The sequence below is a fragment of the Festucalex cinctus genome, chromosome 1 (genome assembly GCF_051991245.1).
Source record: "Festucalex cinctus isolate MCC-2025b chromosome 1, RoL_Fcin_1.0, whole genome shotgun sequence".
NCBI lineage: Eukaryota > Metazoa > Chordata > Actinopteri > Syngnathiformes > Syngnathidae > Festucalex > Festucalex cinctus.
This window is the reverse complement of record NC_135411.1, coordinates 60,449,543-60,476,592: the sequence shown is the minus strand read 5'-3', so window position 1 is coordinate 60,476,592 and position 27,050 is coordinate 60,449,543. Positions and strand designations below refer to the sequence as shown.

The window sequence follows — 27,050 nt, the reverse complement described above, 5'->3', positions numbered from 1 at the left end:
TTTCTTAACCGCTTCTTCCTCACAAGGGTCGCTGTGGGGGTGCTGGAGCCTATCTCAGCTGGCTCTGGGCAGTAGGCGGGGTACTCCCTGGACTGGTTGCCAGCCAATCGCAGGTCACACAGAAACGAACAACCATCCACATCACAAGCACACCTCGGGACAATTGGGAGCGCCCAATTAACCTGCCATGCATGTCTTTGGAATGTGGGAGGAGACCGGAGTACCCGGAGAAGACCCACGCAGACACGGGGAGAACATGCAAACTCCACCCAGGAAGGCCGGAGCCTGGACTCGACCTTGCATACTGGGCGGCGGACGTGCTAACCACTCAGCCACCGGGCCGCCCCTTGTTAAAACAATGACTAATTATTTTATAATGAACAGCAACGGATTCATTCATAACAGAAGTGGTTAATGTCAGAGAGTTGTTGACAAAAATATTTTATAGCTCTCCAAAACCTCTTTGGGCTATTTAAATTTGTTTATTTTTATTTTGTTATGGACAAGTAATACTCAACAAATAGAACCAGGCAAGCTAGCTTTATTGAGCAACAAAACTGGATTTTAGAAAAGGAAAGGCTCTATTAAAAAATCATGAGTGAAAGCAAAACATTTGGGCTGTGATGACAAGCTAAACAGGCTGACACATTCTCCCACCTTGTGCAATGCCACCCACTGTAATTTCTGAAATTTCCAGCAATTAAATTCACAGTGTTGAAGAGTTATCTTGCACGTTTATCTTCTTTGGCATCTACAGGTTTCAGTATTTTAAAGCAGTTATACAAACAAGAAAACACTGAAAGCAAAACATTCTTGTTGCATGTCACAGCCAAGGGTTGAAACATCTGCCACATCATTTCTTGTCACGTCATTGAATGACTGAAAATGAGTTTAACTTGGAACAAAGTAGACAATGATGTTGAAGGTCATACCACAGAAGTACTAGTTTCTCTTGATTGGATCTCCTAACTCCCATTTTTGTTCCATTGTCAGTTTGTCACACACGTGATAGAACTCTGTCTCAACCAGAACCGGTGTAGTACATGAGTGTGCAGGGGACCAATGAACAGAACAAGACATGCTGCGCAACAATGCTGACATGTATAACGTCATTTATGCAAAGTACAGCATTATATGTCAAGTGTGTTTTACTTACTTGCATGGCAGTTCATGTTAACAAAATTAGAGTCCAAATGTAACTGATCTCCAAAAGGAATTATGTTTTGACAGCTGGGCAAAGATCTGCATATCGGATCTCATTGTGGTCGACAAACTGTATTATACAGTACAGTGAATTTGCGATTTCGCATACTCAGGAATTTGTTCTTGGAACCTATCTTCATTATTCGCTTGAAAAAAAAATCTCGCTATTCACTGCCAAAGTAAGAATTTTTTATAAATCTTGGTGTTGACAGGTCTTACTGTTGGGTGACTGATTTAGAATGTTTTTTTTCACCTGAATGCACCTTGTGCAAAGTGAAAGTATGCTTCTGCTTGTCTGCTGATGCAGCTACTCATGTGGCATTCCAGAAAAGTGCGACATCGGATTTATTATCCCACTTGGGTTGGACCAGTTTGATTGTAAACAACAAAGATGGCTAATAGCAACAACTGTTTCTGTTTTATTCTTTAAAACCTCCAGCAGACATGGTTTCTTGATTTAAGGAATGTCTTTGTATTTCATACAGTAAGTTATAAGATTTGTTTAGTTATGTGTGGTTCAAAATCAACTAAAATCAGAAACATTATATGTTTATATAATCATGTTTATTCATGAGGTAAAAATACCTTCTTCAGTTGAGTAACCGCATTAGTTGAGATATATGAAATCCATATGGCGACAAACTGTCATCCTAAATTGACGTAAATATCATGAAAGAATATTTCCAAAAAGACTGTCAGGCAATGCCACAACAAAAGCCGACATGATTAAAATCCAATGATGAAATACATATAACGAAAAATGCATGGCTCAGAAGCTAGATACAAACATGGGATCATATGTTTTCCCCACAGTAGTAATTATCTTTATTTTTATCCGAACTGACTGAGTCATTTTCTACATCTGTTGAGCATTCCCTTTAAAGGACACATAATTGTGATTCCCCACACCTCTCCAATTTAAAACAGTTCCCAGGTGTCTTAATTGACTGCGTGTCTATGACAGGATTTCATCACAATAACCTAAGAATAATAATGACATCATATTGGTGTACAATCGGTCCATTTTGGTGCCAAATACACAAAAAACATTGCTTGTCAACACCCTGTTCATCCATCTTGTTTCTGTACTGCTTGTCCTCATTAGGGTCACAAGTCAGCTGGAGGCTACAGCCTGGACACCAAACCTCCATGTCAACTTATTCACTGAGCAAACAAGTATATGCTACTTAACAGAAGCTAATGTTGTTAGCCAATGCTAATCTGTGTATCCAACAAAACATATAAAGCAGCTCTAGTTACCGTTTGCCGTCGTTTCAGTCCAGCCGTTAGCTCGACCTAGCTTCTAAAAATGGTGGAGAAAAAGTGTTGGGGGGGAGCTAAGAAGATGAATTTTTACAAAATTTAGAGTGGCTAGCTTTTTCAGAAGGAGGCATCCTGAATTATTATGCCAAGCATTGTGAAAAAGCTTAGTAAATCTACTTATATTTCCATTCATCTCTTAATGTATCTATATTTCACTTGTGGAAATGTGCAGAATGTGATAATCATTCAAATATACCACAGTCAAGAGTCAAGGCCAAAATGAAGAAATGCGTGCCATTGTTTGCAGCAAGAATCACACGATGATTATAAGATAAGGACTAGAATGGTTCACTTTTAATGTGTTCTAACTAAATTAAATGGAAGTGGCTAAAACAGCATGACATGCACATTATTGGCAACGCTTGCAACCTAGAGGCTAAAGATATTCACACACACGCTGCAATCAAAGCACATCTTGTGATCCTGTCTTGACAAACCAGTGGCTTCTCATACTGAGATCATGTGAACTTTACTGGGCCAATGTGAACAGGCGCGCACACACAGAAAAGAGCTGGCGTCAGCCAAGACTACGTTTTTCCACGTCATTCATCAGTCCAGGAACAACTACTGTATATCCACTTCTTTTTGGTTTGAGGTAGTGATAGACCGATATGGTTTTTTTCAAGGCCGATACCGATACAGATTATTTGTAGTCAAGTAGGCCGATAACCGATATTTCAAGCCGATATTCATTTGCATTAGCATGGGGGGGTTCTTTTCAAACTATATATAATTTCTCACTGAGTAACAAATTCATGCGAATGTAGCTCATTTGGGGTTTTTGCTAGGGTTCGTAAAAACGTTTCAAAAAGATTTCCGCGGTGAAAAATGGTGTGAATATGTTCCAAATGTGTTTACGACAAATAATAACTGACTGCGAACATCTTACAAATCCTGACGAAAACCCCAAATTCGCTACGTTCGCAAGTATTCCCTGCTCAGTGAGCTTTATCGGCCTTCAGATTCCAAAAATGGCCGATGCCGATATTCGTCAAAATGCCAAATATCGGCACCGATAATCGTCCCGGCCGATTATCGGTCTATCCCTAGTTTAAGGTCGCTTCTGTCATTTGGTCAAGATCAAGATCATGCTGTATAAGTCATGCATTTGGTGAACGGATTTGCCCTCATAAGGATAAAAATAAGAACCAGTGATTCATAAAGATGTCTACTTGTTTATTGCACAATTTTCTACTGGAAGTGTCACAGAGAATAGCAACAGTTCAATTCTCTATAATTATTTCAATCTATCGTGAGTGAATGCCAATCCCCACACAGTTCACAAAAAAACAAAACAAAAACAAAAAACAACTTGAAAGGCGTATTCCTTTGCAACCAAAGTTGAAGACTCCAAAAATCGTATAATTTGGAGTTACCTCTATATTTAATGTTTGAGATTTCACCACTGAAGCATACAAGTAATGGCAAAGAGGAAATGTTGTTGTTTTTTTATAACCGAAAGTGCGCCAGCAGCTCTGTCTTTCCTTGACCACCTATGGGGACATTACAATATGTTCTAACACGAGGTGGTAGCTTATATTAAATTATCTGATGTTACCTTGAGTCGGCAATGGTAGACATGCTGTTATGTAAGCTTGTTCTGCTTTCCAGTAGACATGTTGCTGCATTCTTTTTATCATAAGTGTGAAATGATCAAAATATGGGATATAGGAGACAGGACGGCCGCAGCTGAGCTTAAAACCTGTGAGAGAGATGTGCTAACAACCAAGTCACAATGCTAGTTCTGCTAATTGAAATTTTATCTTAGTTTTAGTATATAGTGGGTAACTATCATTTTTACACTTATATGACACTTAAAACTGTCCAACTTAAGACCTTATTGATTTTACAGGTAATAAAAGTTCTATCACTACGAATTTCAGCACTCGATGAATTAAATTCACATTATTCCTTTGTTTTGTTATTTTTTTATTCAAACTTGAAAATCCCCAAGATTTGTGTTTGAGGTTCCACTGTAAAAGAAACCAAGTCTTTAAAAAAAAGAGCTTCAAATACGTAGGGCTTACTACACACTAACAGCCAAGCCTCTGTTTTCCTAAATAACACACTTGCAGATATAAATGTTTGAGCCGAGACAGTGAAAGTAACATTGGCTCTTCTGGATTCTTAATGTCTTTGTCAATGGTTTGAAGTTACAAAGCACAAACACTTGCTACTGATTCCTACATTTGAAAATGTACTTTCTACTCCTTACTTTGCTAAAAAAAAAAAAAAAAAAAAAAAAGTTTGTCACTGTTTTTCAATCTCTGCAAGAAAAAGAAAAAGAGGTCAAATCAACTGCGCTTGATCTCTTGGTTGAATGAAATCTGCAGCAACATGGAAGAACATGACCCAGGGAGCATCAACGGCAATGAAGCAACTGATTTGCGCAAGGAAGATAATTCCCCATAGCCTTATTAAAACAAGTTTTTATGTTGTTTGCTATTGCTACAGTAATGATTTGTGGCAAATGTGTTGCCTTTTGCAACCTTAATTCCATAATCTTCTGGCATTCAAAAATTCCCTGTCTACTCTGACATGTATTTTCAATTATCAGCAGCAGTTTGTGTTGTTTGCTTTATTTGCTCTTGATTTTGTTAGTTCAGTCCCGAGTCTCCTGTAATAAGAACCTATGATGCAAGTTGATATGGGGGAAATAATTTTTGTGTGTGTGCATTTTTTCATTGTGCCAAGTTATCAAAATGGATATTGTATAGTACTGACAGTAGCAGTTCATTTTGAATTTTATATATTTTTTTGTTTGAGTACTTTTAACACCTTTTGGCAGCCCAAATGTTGCTGTATAGGGTGAGAGTTGTAATTGGTGGTTCTCAGCTTACGTTAACACGCTGTAAGCGACGAAAGCAAATGCGTTCAAAAACAATGTGAGAGCCTCTGGTGCAGCAGCAGATGCTTCTTCCTGCCCTGATTTTTTTCTTTTTTAATATGCTGCCTGTACAGGCATGACCATGACTGCGAGCACACACAACATTGAACAGAGGACACATTATGGCAACACAATGCCTCCATCTATTCACAATCCCTGCAAATGTGGAGGAAACTCCCAGGCCCGATGCGATGGCCCTCTGTGTCAAGAGCTTCACTCTGGCATGGACACAGTGAGCGTCTGGCCCTGTTGGCATGGACGCGGCTTACTGCGAACTTTCATAGAAAAACACAATATTGTCGCCAGGTTGTGCTTTTCGCTGAAATCATTTTAGACACCCACTAGGATACTGCGAGATATTCCGCTGCTGTAAAATTCGGCGTTTCAAATAACACATAATATTGCACCAAAACCCTTTTTTCATTGTGGTTTTGGTCCATCAAAATGCGCCTCTGCAGCATTTATTGTTTAATGTCGCCACCGTTGAGGAGTAAATAAAGCGCAGAGCATCCTAAAATATGATCCAAAGAGGAACAAAAGAGCTCGGCGTGGCGAAGAAGAAAAAAAAAACAGCTCCACGTTATGTGTGCATGTTCTACATCCACGCACTGTGTCATAAACAGCGGCCGTGTAATAACGTGTCACCGGCACCGGTTTAGGACCCGGAGGCGGGCTTAGGAGAGCCAGGCCCCGCTGGGTGTCTGTCTGCGGAGCCGCGTCGCTTCCTTCCTTCCTGCCTCGTCGAGAGACGCAAACCACACAACGACGAATCCTGAAACCGACCGACACGCCTCGGCTCGGTTAGCCATACCTTAATATCCGGTTCTGTTCGGTAGATTGCAGTCCATTGTCTGTCTTGTGCTGCTGTTGCCGTGGCTGCTGCTGCCGCTGCGTCCCCTCCTGCTGGCCGAGCAGACCGAGTGCCTGCCTGCTTGCTGCTCCTCCTCCTCTTCCTCCCCCTCCCATCATCTGTTTACCTCCATCGCGCTCCCCTCTCCTCGCCCTTTCCTCTCTTATTATCATCCTCATCCTCAACGCAGCCATCGTCCCTCTTTATTGTAGGCTATTCCATTCGTATACACTCGAGCATGTACTTTTCTCTTTCCTGTACACGCGCTAATTTCACCTCTGGTGGCCTACTCCAAATATTATTTATCATGAGCCGAAATTGTATCAGACAAAACCAGGACATAGTAAGGGATGCGATGTAGTGTTTAAAGAAGAAAGCTAATTATCAAGAACTAGTAAATCCCTGCATGACCTGTCAATTTACCTGCTACATGGATGTTTGGCGACACCTGGTGGCTAAAAATATATAACAAGTAACAATGCAGTTGAGAGAAATACAAGGTAATGTTATTGCCACAGCATCCAGTAATTCATTCTTAATGAAGGGCAGCTGAGTCAAGTGGTTGGCATTGTAATTTTACCATAGTGTGTTTTCCTGTGCAGTTTACATGAAATATTTGATGACTGAAGGACAACATAACCACTACTTCGTAATATTGTATAGTGCTAACTAAATATGGACAGACGATGGCAGCAAATCCCCATTTAACTATGATGAATCGGTAAAACAAAATGGCAGAGAACAGCTGTATTGATATGTATCTGTTAAGGTGCTTGAGGCGTCTGAATCACAATTGAAGCACAATTGCCATATGTATCAGCATTACCCACTGGTACCCTTACATTGACTCTCTGCATCTGTTTTTGCCCTCAATGTATATTTTTCACCATGAGTGGCCTATCTACTGTAGTATAAGGTGTCTTTAAACACCTGAGACATTTTTTTGTGTGTTCTTAAAACATACGTAGCCAATAAAGATGATTCTGATTGTGATTGAAGCATATGAAAACTAACATTTTCAAAAAAAACAAAATAAAACAAAAAATCTATCGAATGTACATTAGCACAGTGAAATATAGTGGTTTGATTAAGTCTGCCTGCATTCATGAGATCCAGGTTCAAGTTTCATATCCGGTTTCTATGGTTACCATCACTTCCTCTTTGTCATCACTTCCGTGGTGGAATCACAACAAGGTACACTTGAGATGCATGGCTGTTCAACTTCAAAGCCTTCCAATGGATTTTTGGTTGAGCGTAACCCAAACTAACACTTTGTTGCATTTGACTTTGTAGGTACAAGTATACAATATTGTCTAGCGGTGCACCTCAGTTTAATTATTAAATAGACAACGTTGAGTCTGATGCTGACAACTCTTTAATAGACTCAATGTATCCAACCACATATGATCAAATACAGGCAATGCATCATATAGGCACAAGAAGAAGTTCTGATGGCAGAAGTAGGCACAGTTTGACCTGGTTTAAAAAACAACAACAACAACAACAACAACCTTGGAGCAGTAGCGCAGAAATTCCAATACGAATTAACAATAGCCTCAAAAATTTCCGTTGTGACCTTAATGAAGCTTAGAGTTTGGTAAACTGCAAGTGAAATACAGTACATAGTCTCAAATAATGAAGCACAACTTCAAACAAGGTAAAACTTCCACAGTGTCAACAATTTGAATGCGAGACAATTTTGTGAGATTAGCATGTCCACCCTAAAGCAATTAGCTGTCAAAACCAATTGTATGCTTCTGGTTCAAAATATAGACATCCATTTGCCACAGGGCAAAAGGTGACCTTTCAAAGAGAAGATATCAATGATGATTCCCTTCTAATTGACACTAATTGTGTGCTTCAGACATTACCCAGTATTTGTAAGCAGCCCATTGCAGCATTTTCACGTTCAGCTGTTAACAACATTCCCAGTCCAGGTCTCGTGTTTGGTTCCTGGCTTAAGGTGGGTGATGGTCACCTCCACCGCTTGGACCTTCTCGAATTTTGGAGGGATGGCGCACACCTTGTAGCGCACCTCGTCACCTTCCATTGGCACGTACTCACCCTCAATGCTGAAACACATTACAAGTTACAACTTGAGCAGATTGGAGCCTTACTACCCCCCTTATAATCAAAGTCAGTGAAGGGAGGCCCCATTGTTGGATGTCTTTAAAAGACTATTTCGTCCCACTACTGCCAGTGTTGCCACAGTTACCTTGAAAAAGTAACTTAGTTACTTTACTGATTACTTGGTTTTAAAAGTAACTAAAATGCGTTACTGATTACTTGATTTTAAAAGTAACTAAGTTAGATTAAAAGTGACTTTTTTTAAGTTACTTTCAGCAGCTGCGGATAACACCATCTCAACATAAAAATAATGCGGTAAAACAGAGTTCCAAATACTTTATTGAAAGTGCATTTTTAACATGAAAATAAAGGTTTTTTTTATGAAAAACAAAATAGGCAGTCTCTCTTGACTTCTTGTAACGTAAATACTTTTTATAAAACAAAAAATAAAAATCTATCCAGGTTGAAAATGAAAATCCCCTTAATTCCTCTATTGTTTGTTTGTTCCGCTATTCCAGTGTGTACACTTGAGTCGACTCGTGCATGCTGAAAACGTGACTTGTCTGACGTCACTCCCCCTGGCGAGAGGGCGTAGACGACCTCATCCCATAATGCTTCACAACCAGTTGAGGATGGAAATAAATAATTTTTTTTACCACTTTTATGGTCCATAATGTACACTTTTTTGTTGCGTTGTGTGCCTGTTGTTTAATAAAACTAGTAGTAAAAGTATCATCACTTTTGTTTTGAATGTCCAAACCATTCACGACCAGACCATGGCTGAATTCAGTGTGGTGATCAATGACTTCCGCCTCATCTTCATAGTTAGCGGCAGTTGTTTGTGATTGTTACAACAGTGAGATATTTTGCCTTCTTCATGAAAATGTGGAGTAATGCATTGAATCTCTGGACAGTAACGTTAATCAGACTACTTTGTAGAATAAAGTAACGCGTTAGACTACTAGTTACTTTGGAAAGCAAATTTTTTGAGTAACGCGTTACCGGCGCGTTACCGGCAACACTGACTACTGCCCAGAAAACAGGCTAGGCCAAACATTACAAATGTTACACCTGTTCAGTCTTTTCAATTACACCTCCTTTTGTGCATGGGGTCAACAGGCAGGTTGTTCAATTCAAGGACTGTGTGACTGTGATGTGAAATGCAACAAATATATTGTGACAGGTTGAAGATGTCCACATAAACCTTTCTGCAGACACAGTCCAGTTTTTGGACATTATTTGCGAGAAAACACTCAATGATTTAGACACTGACATCACACCCGCATATGGAGGGGGGGGCATGTCCATATTCCAGAGCACAAAGGGGCGGCGTTAAAAGGCTAGTTTTGTACTGATTGCACGGGCAGCTAGTTTCATTTTCCTGGTCCAAAAAATGTATAGAGAGTTTTTAAGTCAAAAATGGGCCATCCTGGCAAAATTAAGAGTTTAAAAATTGGCACGTGCCTACCACGCTTTAGCTGCTTTATTGTTTAAGAGAATGTTTAGAACAGCTGGTGATGAAAGCATATGCAAGCATAAAACATATTGAAAATGCTGTAGTGTACCATACGTATTAAATGAAGTGCCAGTGTACATTCATTAGCCCTTAAGAGGCAGGGTCTGGTGAGCTGACGAATGCGTGCGAGTGGCCGAGAGCGGTGGCAACAGCAGCTCCTGCGTAGGTGAGTGTCGGATCGTTTCAAAGATGAGCTACAGTGGGGGTGTGAATGATAAACCACGATAAAGCAGGAGAAAATGTGCAGTTCACATTATAGGTTCCTTAAGTTGACTTATGAGGGTTTAAAAAAAAATAACATAAAAATCATCTTGCTTATGTGTATCACTTTCACAGAACGGTATATTTCCATTGCAAAGTGAATCGTACCATAGCATGACTTGCTTATTATGTAGCAAAAATGGGCGCTTATTGTTGGCAGTGCATGGGAATGGGGGCACAAACATAATCTTACTCTGAGATGTGGACAAAGATGTCGCTGCCCCCATCAGCAGGTGTGATGAAGCCGTGACCTTTGGAGCGGGAAAAACATTTGCACACACCAGTAAAGACCGGACCCTCCGAGGCACGAGCTGTCCTGTATGGAAAGGACACAGGCAAATGATGATGATCAACATACAAACATGTCAACACAAGAATATTGCATACTTGTTCGCAGATGCGGCAAAAGTACTCAATTGCTGCACTTAAGAGTAGGACAAATTCATCGAGTATACTTCATGTAGAAATACAATTTCAACTCATGAACTTAAGTACAAAAGTGTAAGATGGAATTTTGATAACTTGAAACTTATTTGTCCCCTTACAAGACCCCAAGATTTTAATCAATCAAGATTTCAATCATATTTCCTTATTTGTCTTTGTTATATAATGTCCTTAAAAAAGTAACACAGTAGCAACAACAATAATAATAATAATGCATTATATTTAGTGGTGCCTTTCTTGACATGCCTATTTTGACAAAGTATGTAAATGTAGAGAGCAAAAAGTCCAGACCAAAAAAAATACTCAAGTAAAGTACAGATACCAGAATACAGGACAAAAACTACCTAAGTAAAATTTTCAGGTACCTGCACTTGAGTATTTATTTTAAAATGTTAAATTTTATTTACCGGTAGGTAATTTTTATACTTTGTTAAATTTTGACAACACATTATTATACAGTCACAACACATTGAATATAGTTTGTGTGCATATACGTTCTGAAATCCATTTGAAGTCACACGGCAAGAAAACTAGAAACTATAGATATGATTATTATTTTTTTAAGCACAATTAAACTACAAGTTTTGCTCACTGGGTTTCCTGTTTTAGTTTAGGAAAAATTACACGGTCTGTCGACTTGATTTTTTGTTTCTTTTTTTGTGGCTCAACATCAGAGTAGGACAGAGGGAACATTTTGCATCAGACAGTTTGTATAGCATTTCTTTAGTTTAGTTGTATGGCTATAAACTAAGGCCTGACCAATTCATCAGCTGGCCAGGTTATTCAGCCGATAATAGCTCTTTGAAAATATGCAAAAATTGACCGATATATATTCACTGAGTTTTTTTTAAATTAATCGGCCAATTAATCTGTTATTGGAATTTTATTCTGCCAACATAAAAATCCACCTTTGTCGGACCCTACTGTAAACCAAGCAAACGTGTGTGCGTGTGTGTTCATGCATGCCCTCACGCTGAGCAGGTCCTGTTCCTGCGAGTGGGCATGGGACTGGGGATATTGAAGGGCCGTATGGGCGAAGGTGAGCGATCTCTGTTTCTGCATACTGGAAGCCTCAGGGACTCTGATTGGATGAACAAAACAAAACATTACAATCCACCTCACAGCCGCTTGCTCACAATCCCATCTTAATACTAAACTCCAAATGGAATCCACAGAGAGAAAATGCAGTTTCATTTCAACAAATTCTGTTCACTTTTGGGCCACTGTTGAATAATTCTACCTTTTGATCCAGTGGATGGTGATCCTCCAGAGTTCAACGGCGGGGTCATTGGTCGTTCCTGAGAGGTCATGGTGGTGGGCAAAAACCGGTAGGCACTTAAAATGGATTTAAAACACCCTAAGTAGAGGACAAGAAAAAAAAAAAACATTTTAGTCTCAGGGTAGTAATTTTAAATATTTACCTTTGGTTAATGCAGGTGATGCTTATGTTTGGCCTTTCAAATGCTACCTCATACCTGAAGAGCAACTCAGGCTATTATGTCAGAGAGATCATATTTCAGCATTACAGTGGTCTATACAGTATGTGTCCTGTAATTGGCTAAATTTAAATAAAAAAAAATAAAAAATCAGGGTGTACCCTGCTTCTCATCCAAAGTCTGCTGAGATAGGGTGCAGCTCACCCATGACCTTCATGAGAACAAACGCTATCGAAAATGGAAGGCTGGATTTCAATAATACTCCAAGTATTTGACAGACAAACAAACACGTTACAAAAATAGCAATACTTGGCACTTTACCCTTAAATAACAGTTAAGAATGTTGAAAAAAACAACCATTGTAAATATTACATTGTCACATGACAAAGCTAAAGTAGTCTCATCTTTTGAATTTCATGCAACTGTATTAAACAGCAGTTAACCTATGTCAGTTGTAAATGAATCTTAAAAAGCCAAGATATTTAATAAAGATTTTCTTAACGGCAGTTTGAATGAATCTATTCCACAGTTAACTCATGAAGGTGATTCTCTCAAAATGTCTCTTCTGTGGCGCCTAAATGACTTCAAGGGTGAGAGCCAGGAGCATGTTTTGACATCAAATAAAATCTATATTGAGGATGCAAATAGTGTGAATGCTCTATTAAGTCTTAAAATGTCCTTTCTGAACGATACTGTAAAGTGAGTGATGTAAGGCTCAGTCTGGACTCACAAGATAATGTTTTGAGGAGGCCAGAAGGGGAGGGCTGAGGATTAGAAGGAGACAGACTGCAAAGAACACATCCTACACACACCATATGGGGTTGACAGAAACAAGCGCGGACCACCAGAACACCTTCAAGACCAACTATGAAGCAAAGAAGAATGTCTGACAGAGACTCATTATTGGTGGCACAATCATTGAAATGCAGGCAGAATTAGACCCTTTCATGGCCTACGTCACGATGTTTACTGGAGGGAAAAACAACCGCTGGAGGCAATGAAGTGCAGCTAAAAGTAAACAACGCTGGTTGTCTGTAGAAAATGTCGTCTTGTTGTGTTTTTGGCTGCCAGAACCGTAAAAGCACCAACAAAAACTTGAAATTCTATCGCATCCCAGCCTCTGCCAGTCAAGTAATCGCAGACGGCTGTGGTTAAACACGATTAGGGTAAAGGACTGGACTGAGACTATCATCAACATTGCTCGTGTTTGCAGCGCACACTTCATATCAGGTAAGCGATAACTATCAGATGCAGCCTGGACAATGATATGGGCTAGACTTAGTTGTGATTACTTAAGTTAGTCATTATTTGTGGGATTCTTTTTACATGCACGGACTTACAAAAAGTCCGTGTTTACATGCTGCATGCGTGAATGCTAACCGCTAGCTAACCAAACGTTAGCTGTATGTTTCAGTTTTGTTGAGGCGAAAGCCCACACAATGGTTCCGATAACTTCTTGTCAAATTTTTGTAGGAGAGGCCCATGCCTCGAACATCCTCATCTTTTGTCCGTGTCGTTGACTTGGCAGCACTTGCGACCGCACGACACAAAAGTCCTCGCTCAAGTTGTTATATTCTAAATTTTGAACATTCAAGACATAGTTAGTTGTAGACATGTAATAATTTAGACCCCTTCAAAGTTTGGAAACAATGTGACGCAATTTAAAGGGCGGGGCTTAGATGGAGGCAAAAACAGCTCAGTGGCGTGTGGTTCTAAAACCGGTCAGCATATTTTCACAGAAAGTTCATGTCGGAAAGGACGCGTAAAACGGCCATTTGCATTAATATGTGAGTAAACTGACTCCCCACAACCGTGAATGTTACTTTAAAAAGTTAACTCTGACTGATGGGACGATATTTACTGACCCGTACACACTCACGCACTGGATAGATGATTTAACGGGACTACCCACCGTGCATTGGCCGGACATTTAAATCTACCTTATAGAAAAACTGAGCGTTTATACTAAAGATAAACTGAAGGCCTATAAATCATTACATGTCTACAACTACTGTCTTATATGGGTGTGCTCAAAAAATCGATACGGCAATATATCGTTGCGGGCTTCATCACAATACACGTATCGATACGCAGGCGTCAGAATCGATATTGCTCGTTAACTTTAAATCGGCAGTTCACGTTTGCCTTTGCAGCTTGCATTGTAGCTAAAAAATAAAAACCAGCAGCGTCTTTGAAGTTAATTGCTTTCAATTAATGCAAAAATAGCTCACCGGTGATTGGACACTGTGTCTTGCTAAGAAAAATGAAAGCAGAGGAAGAATGTCAACATTCATTTATTGATAAACTTAACATGGCACGTCTCAGTGTACCAATTTTCCTATATTTTGTTTAAAAAATAAAAATAAAAAGTGTCTTATTTGGGATACATATGTATCGCGATACGTATCGTATCGTGGCCCCTGTATCGTGATACGTATCGTATCGTGAGGTTGGCGGCAATACCAAGCCCTACTGTCTTATTACAAAATAAATCGTTTAACGTCACACCTCCACTGGTACTCGCATTTACCATTACAGACTGAACACATCGTACAGTTTGGAAGACCAGAAACAAGCGAGCACAGACGCCAGCGGCCCCCCTAACGCAATAGGCATAACCTTAATGAGATTGCAGCTTCTCCGGACCACACAGGGACAGCTCTGTCCGTTTATGCCTGATGACACACAATCAAATGGTGAAAAGATATACTTGAATAATAATAAAATGTATACAGAAAACTAAACGCGGAAGGAAGAAAACACTGATTTACCGGCATCTGAATATCACCACACAATCAAATCAAACACAAACGTAACAATTTCCATTGAGGTTCATGTGCCATATCATGTGCACCCTCACACCTGAGCCTTGTGGAATTTTCCAAAATTTTTCACTGATAATACTAACCAGAGACCCTGCTGATACAGCAAATACCAGGCCAATGGGGGTGAATGGAGCACAAACGCACACAAGCACACACACAGGAAGGATGACCAATTTCAACAATCTGCTGATCTGACTGCCTCACTTTGAATAGACACACGAAGCAATTCTGGTTGTGTTTACAGGAAACCAATACTTTTAAAGTGTAAAGAATAATACAGTGCTGCACGAAAAAGTATGTGAACCCTTAGGAATTTCTTAACGTCTGCATAAATTGGTCATTAAACGTTGTCTAATCCCACACAAAAAAATTATGTTTTCATGTTTTGATTGAAAATAACGTAAACATTCACAGAACAGGGAAGAAAAGGTCAGGACTGAGGCCAGGACTTTGAACTTGTCTAGTGTAAACGGTAAATGGAGTGCACTTAGTGCTTTATGTACAGCATCACATTGCCCAAAGCGCTTTACAGAGCTTCATATTCATGCACACATTCATGCACCAATGGGAAGCTGTTTCCAAGCAAGGTGCTGCGAGACACAATTGGCAGCAAATTAAGGTTCTGTGTTTTGCCCAACAACACTTGGACAGCCGACAGTCAGAGCCAGGACTCAAATCACCGACACTTCGGTCACTGGGCGAAGTTATTGAACCACAGCTGCCCATATAAAAAAAATTTGATGATAAGTGGGGTGATATCACCATTAATGTGTAAATATAGGTACAGGTGTGTCAGAAATATTCCAGGACTGAAGTCACGAAAGATATACAAAGTCCATTGCATTTTCCCAGCCTTTTCTGTCAAGTGAGGAAGTTAGTTAGTTCACTGTTAGAAATTGTTTGATGCGCTGGACCCTGCATTTCAAAAAATGTAATCCAGATTCAACTGATCCAGATTTACAAATCCCATTTTCCTGATCCATGGATCAGGATTTTCTATCCTAGTATTTGAAAACCTTTCTGGGTTGATCCTCTTGAATTGAGATCTCCAAATCCATCCCTCCCCCAGGATCACAGACGGGACAGAAAGTGTGTTCTGAAGACATCAAGACTTTGATAAGCAAATATACCAAATGCAAAAGGGGCGGCCATTTTGCCACTTGCTGTCCAATGACAATTACATCACAGTTGCTCAGGGCTAACACAATATTAATCTGGATGTTGTGTTTAGACTACCGTCGTGAAGGCACATGCAACATACGAAAATTTTGGGGTTGTTGAAACTTTTTATTTATGTATTTATTTATTTCAGGGGGAAAAAAAATATACATAGAGGTTTCATTTATTAAGAATATCTCTTTACACTAATAATTCCGTGAAATGCAAGAGATACTTATTTATTGATGAGTATGGAAACTTATACATGGGATCAGAGTCTAATCCAGTGGTGGGAAAAGTCGGTCCTCGAGGACCTGCAGGTTTTGTATGTTTCCCTTCTCCAACACAGCTGCTATATGATCAGCTCATCAGCAAGTTCTGCATAAGCCTGATAGCGATTTTGTTGATTGGAAGCCTGATAACGATTTTGTTGATTGGAAGCAGCTTGTGTTGGAAGAGGGAAACCTCCAAAACCTGCAGGACTCCGGCCCTCGAGGACCGAGTTTGCCCACCTCTGGGTGGGATTAATTTAATGCTATTAGTTTTCAGGATCATATTGATCCAGATTTGGGATTGAAATTTTGACATACCCATCACAGGCTCAAATCTGGATTAAGGGAAGGATTGGATTTCCAAATTTGGATTTGAATTTTCAAAATTAAATGTGGTTTGAAATGTTGGATCAGATCTGTATCAGATCAGATCAATATCAATCTATAACCCACCAAGATTCAAGCTGGTGTATTATGTTTGAAATAGTGGGCCCAAGGCATTGTTTGCAGGAGTGTTGTCATTGTCATTGCCATAAATTGCGCTGCCACATCGCTTGCCTTTTCTTGCACACAGCAAGCGGCACAAAAGTTAGTGGTATACTGCACCACTAATGTGACCATTGTTTCATCTAAATCTGAATACTTTAAATTCTACACCCACATGTTGTTGCAAATTTGATCTCAAAGTTTCTTTTTGTATCCCTCAATAATAAGATATGTTTCTAACACTAAACTACAAAAACACTCTTAATCCATAGAGACAACAGTATTCAGTTTCTCACCACAGTACATGTCCAAGGTGAGATCCTTGAATTGTTCGAATGTGACCATCCTCTTTATGTGGCAGGAAGTCCTGTCGCCTCCCATCCTGCCTGCACGGTCCTTATTAGAAGACCACAAAAGCTCTGTGGTTGTGCCGTACTCATCATTAGGGCAAGCAATAAGTCTACAAATGGTGGCATGCTCTAAAAGCACACAGTATATTATTCCAATCTTGGTAGATTGTTAGGACCCATCATGCATACAAACATGAGCTCACAGTGCTATCATAATTGATAGCCAAGTCAAGTATCATTAAGTTGTGATATGTGATGTCATACAGTCACATATCAGTATCTTTGTGAATATGAAGGCTCACAAAAGGAATTCAAGCAGTCTTAATGCTTTGCAAAGATCACCATTTGTTGGTGAGGTCATTGTGGGTCAGGGGAAAGGGAAGGTTGCATAAGATGAAGTGATCAAAGGTTGTGATGAGCTTCAGGCATATATTTAAGGACTCTGAATGCATCGGCATGTGGCAGAAGCAAATTCACATCCACTATCCAGCCAACGCTGAGCCGTTAAGGCAGAGAGCATGAACCCCAAACACAAGCAGCCTATTATGTTGTGCTCTTTGTGGGCTTGAAAGCGTGTGTGGGTGTGCGTATGCATGTAGAAGGCCAAATGGGATGTGTTGACGCAATTGCAGAAGAGGGTCCTGATCCTGCAACAGGATGATTCATCCTCAAACATGCGTCAGTGCCACATCCCCTCAGTGAATGTAAACTGATATTCACACCTTGTACCGATGTATCGTCAAAAACAACATATCATCCCCAGTCGCATCAGCACATGTGATTAATTATCACATCAGCGCGTGATTAATTATCAGCCGAATAGCTGAAAATTATCCAACAGTACTATGAATGTTCGTAACCAAGATTGAATGACAACCCGAATTCCAGTACTTCAAAGTCCGATTGGACAATGGCACATCTGTTCAAATTGATTATAATGGCTGATAAAGCTGTATGTTTGAAAACTGACTTGCTGTAATGTAATACTTGAACGTGAACAGGATATTTTGAAGAAGGTTAGTAGGAGTACCCGTTGTGAACAGTTAAGGTGTTAATCTGCTAATTAGAAGATGTTTGATTAAAAAAAAAAAAAAAAAAGAAAGAAAGAAAGAAAGAAAAAAAAATAGAGAGAAATTTGTGACAGAGAACCACAGGTAGAAATTCAATTTAAGCAGCTGAACTATACTTTCTTCTGCTTAGCATACTTAATACTAAACACACAAAGCAAACATTAAAGTAGGCTAATACCTTTACTTCAACTCCAAAACAACAAAGTCATGTTGATGCAACACTGGTTTTTCACTCATTTATTCTCAAAAATGTATAAATGCGTTCTATTTTAAATATTACCATGCTCCCAAAGACGTAATTATTCGTTTTTATATGCTAGAGCATACAGAAAGCATTGATGCGGTCTCTGAAGTTAAGAGAACGGTTGAAGCAATGGTAGTCATTACAAAAACGGCCAGCAGGTGGCAGCAAAGTATAAGAGCTCAACCAGGGCCATTTTGCAAAAAGCTCATTTACCCACAGTTTTAAACAGATTTGTGAATAATGATGAAACTAAGCTACCGGTCTATTCTAATGCTAATTGCTACAAAACGAAAACACAGAAATATATATATATATATTTTTTTTTTTTTTCCTGATGAAAGAAGAGACTCTAATCTTTCTTTTGGTAAAAGCAATAGAACACAATCTTCTGTGGGCCTTGCAAAATCAGTCAAAATACAGTTAACGGAAGGGAATTGCTTCAGTGAAAATGGCTGGGAGTGAATGAGTTAATAGGATGACATCCGTTTCCCAACCAGATTACACTTGTACTTCTTGTGGTCTCTAACACTGTCTGGTAGACTTGTACGGAACCCTCTCTTTAAACTTCATGGGTTAAAAGGGAAAATATCATGTCAAACAAATGTACTTTTTCATTGTTTGGATAAAGTAGTTCAGGTTCTGTCCATCAAATCAAGCATGAAATTAAATCAACCAAGTAAACCTTTTGCCTCATGCCTGTTTCTGAAAATGTGTATGTGAGTGCGCTGTTCTGCACTTTCGTCCCTCTGTATCAGTGAAGCAAATTTACATAAAAACCACAGACATAACTTCCTAGTGACAGCTGGATTCCAAACACCCAACTGAAACACTGTCATACAGATGCACCGTCCTAAATACCCACACAACACTGCTATCGTGTCAAAGACAAAAGGTAGAGCATTGAGTTTTATTAGATACATAAATAGTACTAGCTGTGAGTGCTAGCTTCTTATAAGCCTATTTTTCAGACAATAAGTCAAAAAAATGCATCATGAAGAAAAAACACAAAAGACGCTCCAAAGTTAGTATAAGTCGTATTTCGTGGAGAATTTATTCTCTAAAAACCGAGACAGCTCCCAAAATCCCCATTCCCTATGCTTAGAAATATGCTCCCAGCATGTACTGCTTTACTTCAACCATTCGGAAACTCATGGGGTTTACCTCGGTTTGTACTTCAATATTTCACTTTTTTTTTTTTTTTTTCAAAAGATATTATCCCCTGTGATTTTCAATAGTAAGTGAGTATTCCATAAAATTCTTTACATATGCTGCTCTTTTTGTCCGTTTTTGTAATATTTGAGTAAATAAAAAAATTATTTCATTCATTCAACACAATCTATTACATTTTTAAACGAAATATAGAATATAAATTAAGAAACGTGGACCATGATAAGTCTAGGTGAGCTATTTTTAGAACAGACCACCTGCAGTTACTTATATACACACTGGCACCTACACAGTTTGGCAAGTGTCTCATTCCTCTGGCACCCCACTCTCCTCCGGGCATGTGCACTCGCAGGAATGGTAGTAGAAGAACAATACAACTCCGCAAGAAGAGCTCATTAAGGTGACAGATAGTATTATCAGTTATTGAAGGAAAATTCTTCTTCTTTTTTTATTTTTTATTTTTTATTTTTTAAACGACCTCTACTTCACAGAAGTTCACCTATCGCGGTTGGGTGTGGAATGTATCACCCATGAAAAGTGAATGAACACTGTACTTGATTGATCGGTGAAGTTGTTAATGCGATGGAGGGTCGGGGGTGTTTATTTTGGATTGTGTCTATGCACCACATACACACAGTACAGTATCTTATCTAATATACAGTAAATGTGCCTCATTTAAATTTGTGTGCAAGTGCTTTTACAAGATTTGTTGCAGCACATTCACTTGTTTGCCTATTTCACTTCCATATCAAATCTGATTCCATCAACCTAGTTACCCCAGTGACATAAAAGAAACGGACAAAACGTCCACACAACCCTGAAATTTTATTAATTCATTCTCTGGTGTAATAACCTTATTTATTTATTGATTGCATTTTTATTTTTCATTTTATTATTATTATTATTTCAATCTCTGGTGTAATAACCTTATTTATTGATTGATTGAATTATTTTATTATCTGTTCTCATTGCTGCTGGACATGTAAATTTCCCAGAAGGAGCCATCCCAAAGGTATCAATAAAGTCAAGTCTAAGTCTAAGTCTAAATACTTTATGTCTGGTAAGCACAGTGCTATACTGGGACTGTGTAGCCCTGGTGAAGCCTCATGCTTGCAGTTTGTCATCCTTCCATTAAAAAATAAAAATAAAAAATACAAGAACCTTTCTGAATAAAGAAAGTGAAGTGATGAAAAACGATTATTGTTTCATCCACCGGAGAGAAAAAAAAAAACTGGCACCATGCTTGATGTCTAGGCTGGTCCGCCAATATTATTGACCACTTCAGGATTGGGCTATCTTGAAATGTGACAAAAGTATTACAGAGATGACAGACAATGTTATTAAAACAACCAAGAACTATTTTAAATTGTGACAATTAAAATGCAGGATATATCTCCTTGTCCTCATTTTTATTGCATTTTTTAAAACAAACAGGTTTCCTACAGACACAATTGTGACATATTTGCTGGGGCTTGTATAATACTTGTACTTGTCACAATTGGGTCAGCATAACCTGCTACATTTTCACACGGCTGGTGGAAATAATGGCATCAAGTCCAAAAAATACAAAAGCAAAAACCCAACCCATCATCACCCAGCGGATGCAGAATAATCGACTGGATTAAGTCGCTGCACTGGCCACCAGAACAGTAAAGGTAAATGTCTGAGAAGCCGGTATGTATTTTTGTTTACATGTATCAAACTAATTAAATGGCTAGGGAATAATAGCCATCCATTTTCTTAACCGCTTTTTCCTCACAAGGGCACAAGGGTCGTGGGGGTGCTGGAGCCTATCCCAGCTGGCTTCGGGCAGTAGGCGGGGTACACACTTGAACTAGTTGCCAGCCAATCGAGGGGAATTAAATTCAATCACCGCTTAAACATGATGCCAAGATGAACTGTTTCAGTTCAAACTTGATAATAAGCGGATAAATTCCTCCAGGAGACATTCTTGTCATATTTTGTAGAGTCTAGTGTGCCTCTCAGCAAATAGCAAGGGATACATGCAGCATACATTGCCAAGGATTAGGGATGATACTACTTTTTTTCTGACTGATATCAGTATGAGTACTCAATTCCAGTACTCACCAATGCCAAATTGCCAAGTAACCAATGCACTAGCACTTTTGACACAGAAAATTTATAATAACCCAAAGACAGATCATTATAAAGAAATGCTGTTTTTTTTTCTAACAAAAGGCAGAACAGTCACATGATAACAGGATCGGCGTGTTCAGAGAAAGTCACATGACAACAGGATCTCTATTCACTCTGATTTAGGGTTCGTGTGTAATCATTCACAAAAGTGCAAAGTAAAACTGACAACTCCCTGAGTTCTAGTCTTAAAATATGTTATAAATAAACTTAAATACACTGTAGCAGATTTACAGCTGAGCTTAGAAATATGAGAAATGCTGTGTAGTGTAAGAGTAACAAATCAGAAACACGATAGCTGATGTGTTTGGTTGCTTGACCTACAATACAAAAAACAAAACAAAACAAAAAACAAAACAAAACAATGTTGAACAGTGGGAGTAAAACAGAATGGAATGCCACATTTTGAATATGCAAGTGTCTGATTACAACCTCCAGCTATTTGGCCTGCTATTGCACTTCAACCTGTTGTAGTCGGCAGCGTGACTTTAACAGTCATGACAATCCTATAAACTCACAAACACGCCCCTTACCCACCCGATCACCTGATGTTTTATGTTTCAAACAAAAACATGCTTCAACTAGGTTCTCCTTGCAGATCTGCTCATCTGTTGGAAAACATTTCCTGCAAATGTGTCAACACGCACATTACACAGCTAGCTCGCCAAAATGTAAAGCTATAAACCTACCTCCGGTTTCAAGCGGGTATTTGTTCACCTGTTCATTTTGCATCAATTATGTATAAGATCAGTTTTACAGATAAATCCTAGTCTAGATTATTACCAGATTTTAAGTTGAAGTTCATATCATTTGGTGAGTACCAGTACCTATAGGTCGCTTGCACATGTCGTCACTTCCGCCTCGGATTTCTCGTAGTCGCCATGCTGGGTGGCCTCCATTTACGTAGCGATTCGGTCTAACACGTATCTATCACGTTTGTTTTCTGCGTTTAAAATGGTACATTGTTGCTGCATCGTTGGCTGTTCGAACAAAGCCAAGGGGGAAAATGGTCGGTCTTTTTTCCGAATTCCGAAAATAATTAGGAACCAGGGACTGGAGACAGAGGAGTGGAAGTCGTTACTTTGGGCTCGTGTGTGCAGCGATCACTTTGTGAGCGGTAAGCTTGTTTACCTTTATTTAATGCATGAGGATTAATAACGTTTCGACCGCCCATATATGGGCAAGTTGCTTATGTTTTGGATTCATGAGCAAGCAAGTTCGGTAGTACAAGCTGGCTAGCGGACGTTAGCCGAAAGCTAACATCGAACATTTTCACCCAAGTAGTGCCAGTGCAAAGTGTTTACTGCTGAAATTGGATTGATTAGTCTTGGGCTTTTAATGCCGATAACATGTTTTTTGGTGGCAAAATGTAAACTTGGAAAAAAAAGAGACAGAAGGGGCTGATGCAAGAAAACAGACCCCCGGTAGCCTACACATCATGCTAAAGAACTTATTCACGGCCACCCTACTGCGGTAAAATAACCAGTCTTTCCATATTTTATTTGTTTATATATTTGTTTATTTTAACAGGTCGCCCTGCGCCCGTTTTTCTGTCCAATCATCCCGACTGGGCTCCAACATTAAAGTTGGGTCCCAAGTTACAACATCTATGTCTCAGCCCAGTCGGTGCCAAGATATGAACGTGCACAGGAGAGACAAGCAAAGAAAAGACGACTCGAAGTGGCAGAGATTGTTGCAGTTATGCAGCCAGATGGCTCCAGTAACCTGTACCCTCAAGTACTGCTGACATCATTGACTCTGGTATGCCACTCAGAATTCATTACATGATATATTGTATGCATGAGTGAATGTATGTGTTTGTTTGTGTGTGTACACGCACCTTATATTTTAGAGACATTTGGAAGTGTTTATAGAAATAAGTATTTGCCTGTAGCAATGTTCATACATTAAAAAATGCAACAAAATGTGTACATTTCTTTTACACTGACAAAAAAACTATACTACTTTACTATATTAAACCTATTACTGGTACCGTATTTTTTTGTGATTTTTTTCTTTATTTTTTTCTTTAGGGATCTCATGCCACACCGACTTGATTGCCAATGACATGATGGAAACGAAGGCGAGCATCAAAGCATTGGAGGAGGACAACATGCGACTGTTTGTTTGGCGCTAATAAAGGCAGCGTTTATACAAATTCTATTGTTGGGTTTGTTTACAAAGCTATACATAATACAAATGACAGGATTTGACTCAATGTGCAATATGGTCCCTCTTAAAGTAATGACATAAATCTCTATTATTTCTAAAAGCACAAAAAATGAAGTGAATAATGATTAGATGTAGTAATTTCAGGGTTAAAAATTGAACTGTTAATTAATGTAGTTTATTTTAGCACAGGTGCCTACCATCCTGAGATGACGGTATGATGTAATGTTGATGGGGTACGCAATGACTTTCATTATGCTATGTACAGAGGAAAAAGTTGCTCTCTTTTAAATTTGTTTAATGTAAGACAAGTACCAGTACTGTGTTACAGTTTTCCCAATAATCCTTGTTTCACACTTGTCACAAAACCACTGTCCTTTTGGCAGTCTAGATTGGCACACTTCAAGTGATATCATTTGATTTTACAATCTGCTGCAGCACAAAAAACTACTTTATTCCGATACTTTATACATGAGCAAGTGGTAGGTGACAGCGGCTGAGCAGGAACACTGGAAGTCCACTGCTGATCTAGTAAATGCTCTCCCGAGCAGTTCAGGTAAGGAGGGGACTTTGGGGGGAAAAAAACTCTGGCTTTTCCAGCTGGCCAAAACGAGCGATCTGGGTGGACTCGCTCAATCACACTTTGTCCACACCACAAAGTCGCAGAAGTCCGTCCAGTTAAACTCATCTGTGCCTGAATCTGAAAATATTACAAACATTGTAATGAAAATATAAAACATAGAATTAAATAACTACAAAAAGTAAAGCCATACATACCTGGTAATAATATTGGTGTTGTCGTGACAAGTGATGGGAATTGTTGCCATCCGGCACCAGACAGAAATTGGGTGTTGTGACAGCCTCCTTAACCGTGAGATCATAAGAAAAGCTGTCAGTATGCTCAGTAGTTACCATGAACACGTTTTATTGTACTGGAAACTGAAACTAAAAATACGTCCTCTGAGAGTGGTTAACCTTAACCATTTAGAATAAGTTGATTAAGTAACATGTAACTAGTGAAAGGGTAGCATTAAATTTAATTAAGCCACGGGGAGGCTGTGCAGTTTTTATTCTTATACGCTCTGCCATATTTGCCTGTTATAAAATGATTAGAAAAACCACATCAGGTAAACCCAGCTGTGCATGTAAACACAATGATAACAGGAAGCCTGAGAACAAATCAACATTTTTGTGTACAGAATTACCAACACCATGTGGTTTACTTACGTGCAACAGCAACCGTTTCTTCTGATGCGATGTTAAAGTTTACACTCTGTATCCACCCGCTTACAAAATAATTGTAAGCCTCCAGGGATTTGTTGGCGTGTTATGGAGCATGTTGTCAACACGAGGTAGGGAAAGATGTCCAGAGATGTCACATTTGGCCAGCAAGCTTTCTCCGTCAAAAAAAAAATCACCCTTGGTCAGGACGTAATTAGGATCAATCCCGCCACACAGAGACACCTTCTGCCTGTATCGTTGTTTTTGATCTTCCGGTAAATCGTGAAAATACTGCGAAAATTACATCAGGTTGATAAGCTCTACCGTGTAACTCGCGAGTGTACCTTGTGAACCGGCGGACACCCAATATGGCGCCGGAAGGAAAAACTCCCATGATGCATTACGATGTGCAAGCGACCTATAGGCAGGAAATGCACGTGTTAAAAGACTGTAAAATGGGTTAGGGGATAACGTCTGTGTGGGTGGGGCCAAATATTTATAATAGTTGTGGGGCCCACCTGTCCTTGTGGGGCCATTTTGCTGGACCCCACAAGTTTAGACCTCTTTTTGAGAGTAAAAACTTGGTTTTACAGTCTAGGTTTGAATTGGGTTATGGTTGAGTCAATGTTTTTAAATTTTTTTCCCTCCCCAGTTTTTACATTTCATGTCTAAAATCTTTCAAATTTGAACAATATTCGGCTCGTTCTACACCAAACACAAACAGAAAATGTACCAAACGGTGAATTATGAGTATTGTGGCACATCAATAAGCCAAGATAATAGGTGTGACACAGGCAATTGACACATTTCTAAAAATAATGTGCCTTTGTTCATCAATCAATGCCAGTGAGTATAGTGACAGGCAGACCGAGGAAGTGTTTTTTTTTTTTAAAGTAAATGGAAGAAGGTACACAACTAACCATGTAGGCACTTTTTGACATTTTTGTGTGGAGGTCTGGAGTTGTGTGACACCCTTTGTAAAGGACCAGGCTCGATTTTGAAGTGGCTATTTTCGTCAAATCATGTTCATTTGTTCAGGTACATAGGTGCTAGCGACCTATAATGTTTTTTTGTTTTTGTTAATGTATTTTAAAAACATTGAAATAAAACATGATTCCCCTTTGCATTTGACAGGGACAAGTCGCAACATATGAAATGCCAAACACGCACACACACACACGGAGGTGACATGGGCTGCTGGTGGCTTGTTGTCAACATCCAGTCAGAGGCTCACCTTTGCAAGCACTTCAGGGGAGTGGTGTGGTTTCGAGAAACAACAAAGAATACCTATCACAAATGCCACATTACGTTCAAGTAAACAACGCAGAACGAAAACGCAATACGTCGTGGAAAACAAGCGGTTACTTTAAATTTCGATGGGGGTAAAAAAAAAAAAAAGTGTTTTTAAAGTCAACACGTGTTGCATTATGTTACTCACCGTCTGCTTCAGTAAAGCCGAGGGAACGTCCCTAGAGCCAAAGCAAAACAGGTCCTATACTGTGTTTTGGAGAAGTTCTGTCGAGCAGGTTCTGTTAGTTATGTGGAGCTCACGCTCTGGTTGTGAGGTTGGATTCATCCAGGAACTTCAAGCACAGCAACACTGACGGTGACGGGGCCTCTCACTATTGAATGGGCGGGGCTGCCAATGCCCAGACAGTGACGTCAGTCAATAACACGTTACCGTAAATACGGATAGATACAAGCGATTCTTCACAAAAATGCAAAAGCAAATGCACCTGCTTAGTTCAGAAACACAGAATTTTTATTTATTTATTTATTTATTTTTGGGGGTGGTATTTTTTTGGTCACTGGACATCACTTTGTGCATTTAAATAAAAGTAGATACAGTATGTGTTTCAAAAATATTAAATAGTGTATTCCTGTAAAGGTAAAAATAAAATAAAATAAAATAAAAATAAAATAATTTTCAGTACAAAAGTAAAAATA

The 27,050-nt window shown here is 39.2% G+C and overlaps 2 protein-coding genes and 1 long non-coding RNA gene across 5 annotated transcripts in view; 1 reads left to right on the top strand and 2 right to left on the bottom strand.

The window, feature by feature from the left end:
• Positions 1–6,371, bottom strand: part of LOC144003018 (neurabin-2-like) — a 37,050-nt gene extending 30,679 nt beyond the window's left edge. For both annotated transcript variants that reach the window (XR_013278871.1, XM_077498748.1), the window contains exon 1: positions 6,225–6,371. The gene's annotated coding sequence lies outside the window, so the exon portion shown is untranslated. The remainder of the gene's footprint in view (positions 1–6,224) is intronic.
• Positions 6,372–7,620: 1,249 nt separating this feature from the next.
• On the bottom strand, positions 7,621–26,748 carry carhsp1 (calcium regulated heat stable protein 1). Of its 2 annotated transcripts, none has more exons than XM_077498725.1 (5): positions 26,542–26,748; positions 11,792–11,908; positions 11,524–11,632; positions 10,301–10,423; positions 7,621–8,335 (listed from the first exon to the last, which is right to left on the bottom strand). In XM_077498725.1, the coding sequence occupies exons 2-5, from the start codon at positions 11,859–11,861 to the stop codon at positions 8,173–8,175; spliced, it is 465 nt and encodes a 154-aa protein (XP_077354851.1). In that variant the 5' UTR covers positions 11,862–11,908; positions 26,542–26,748; the 3' UTR covers positions 7,621–8,172. The 2 variants fall into 2 exon arrangements, with proteins under 2 accessions (XP_077354851.1, XP_077354846.1); XM_077498720.1 differs by lacking the exon at positions 26,542–26,748 and adding an exon at positions 22,403–22,526.
• On the top strand, positions 22,546–24,512 carry LOC144003013 (uncharacterized). The gene is made up of 3 exons (XR_013278869.1): positions 22,546–22,830; positions 23,244–23,474; positions 23,747–24,512. It is a non-coding gene; the product is annotated as an uncharacterized LOC144003013 (long non-coding RNA).
• Positions 26,749–27,050: the final 302 nt, after the last annotated feature.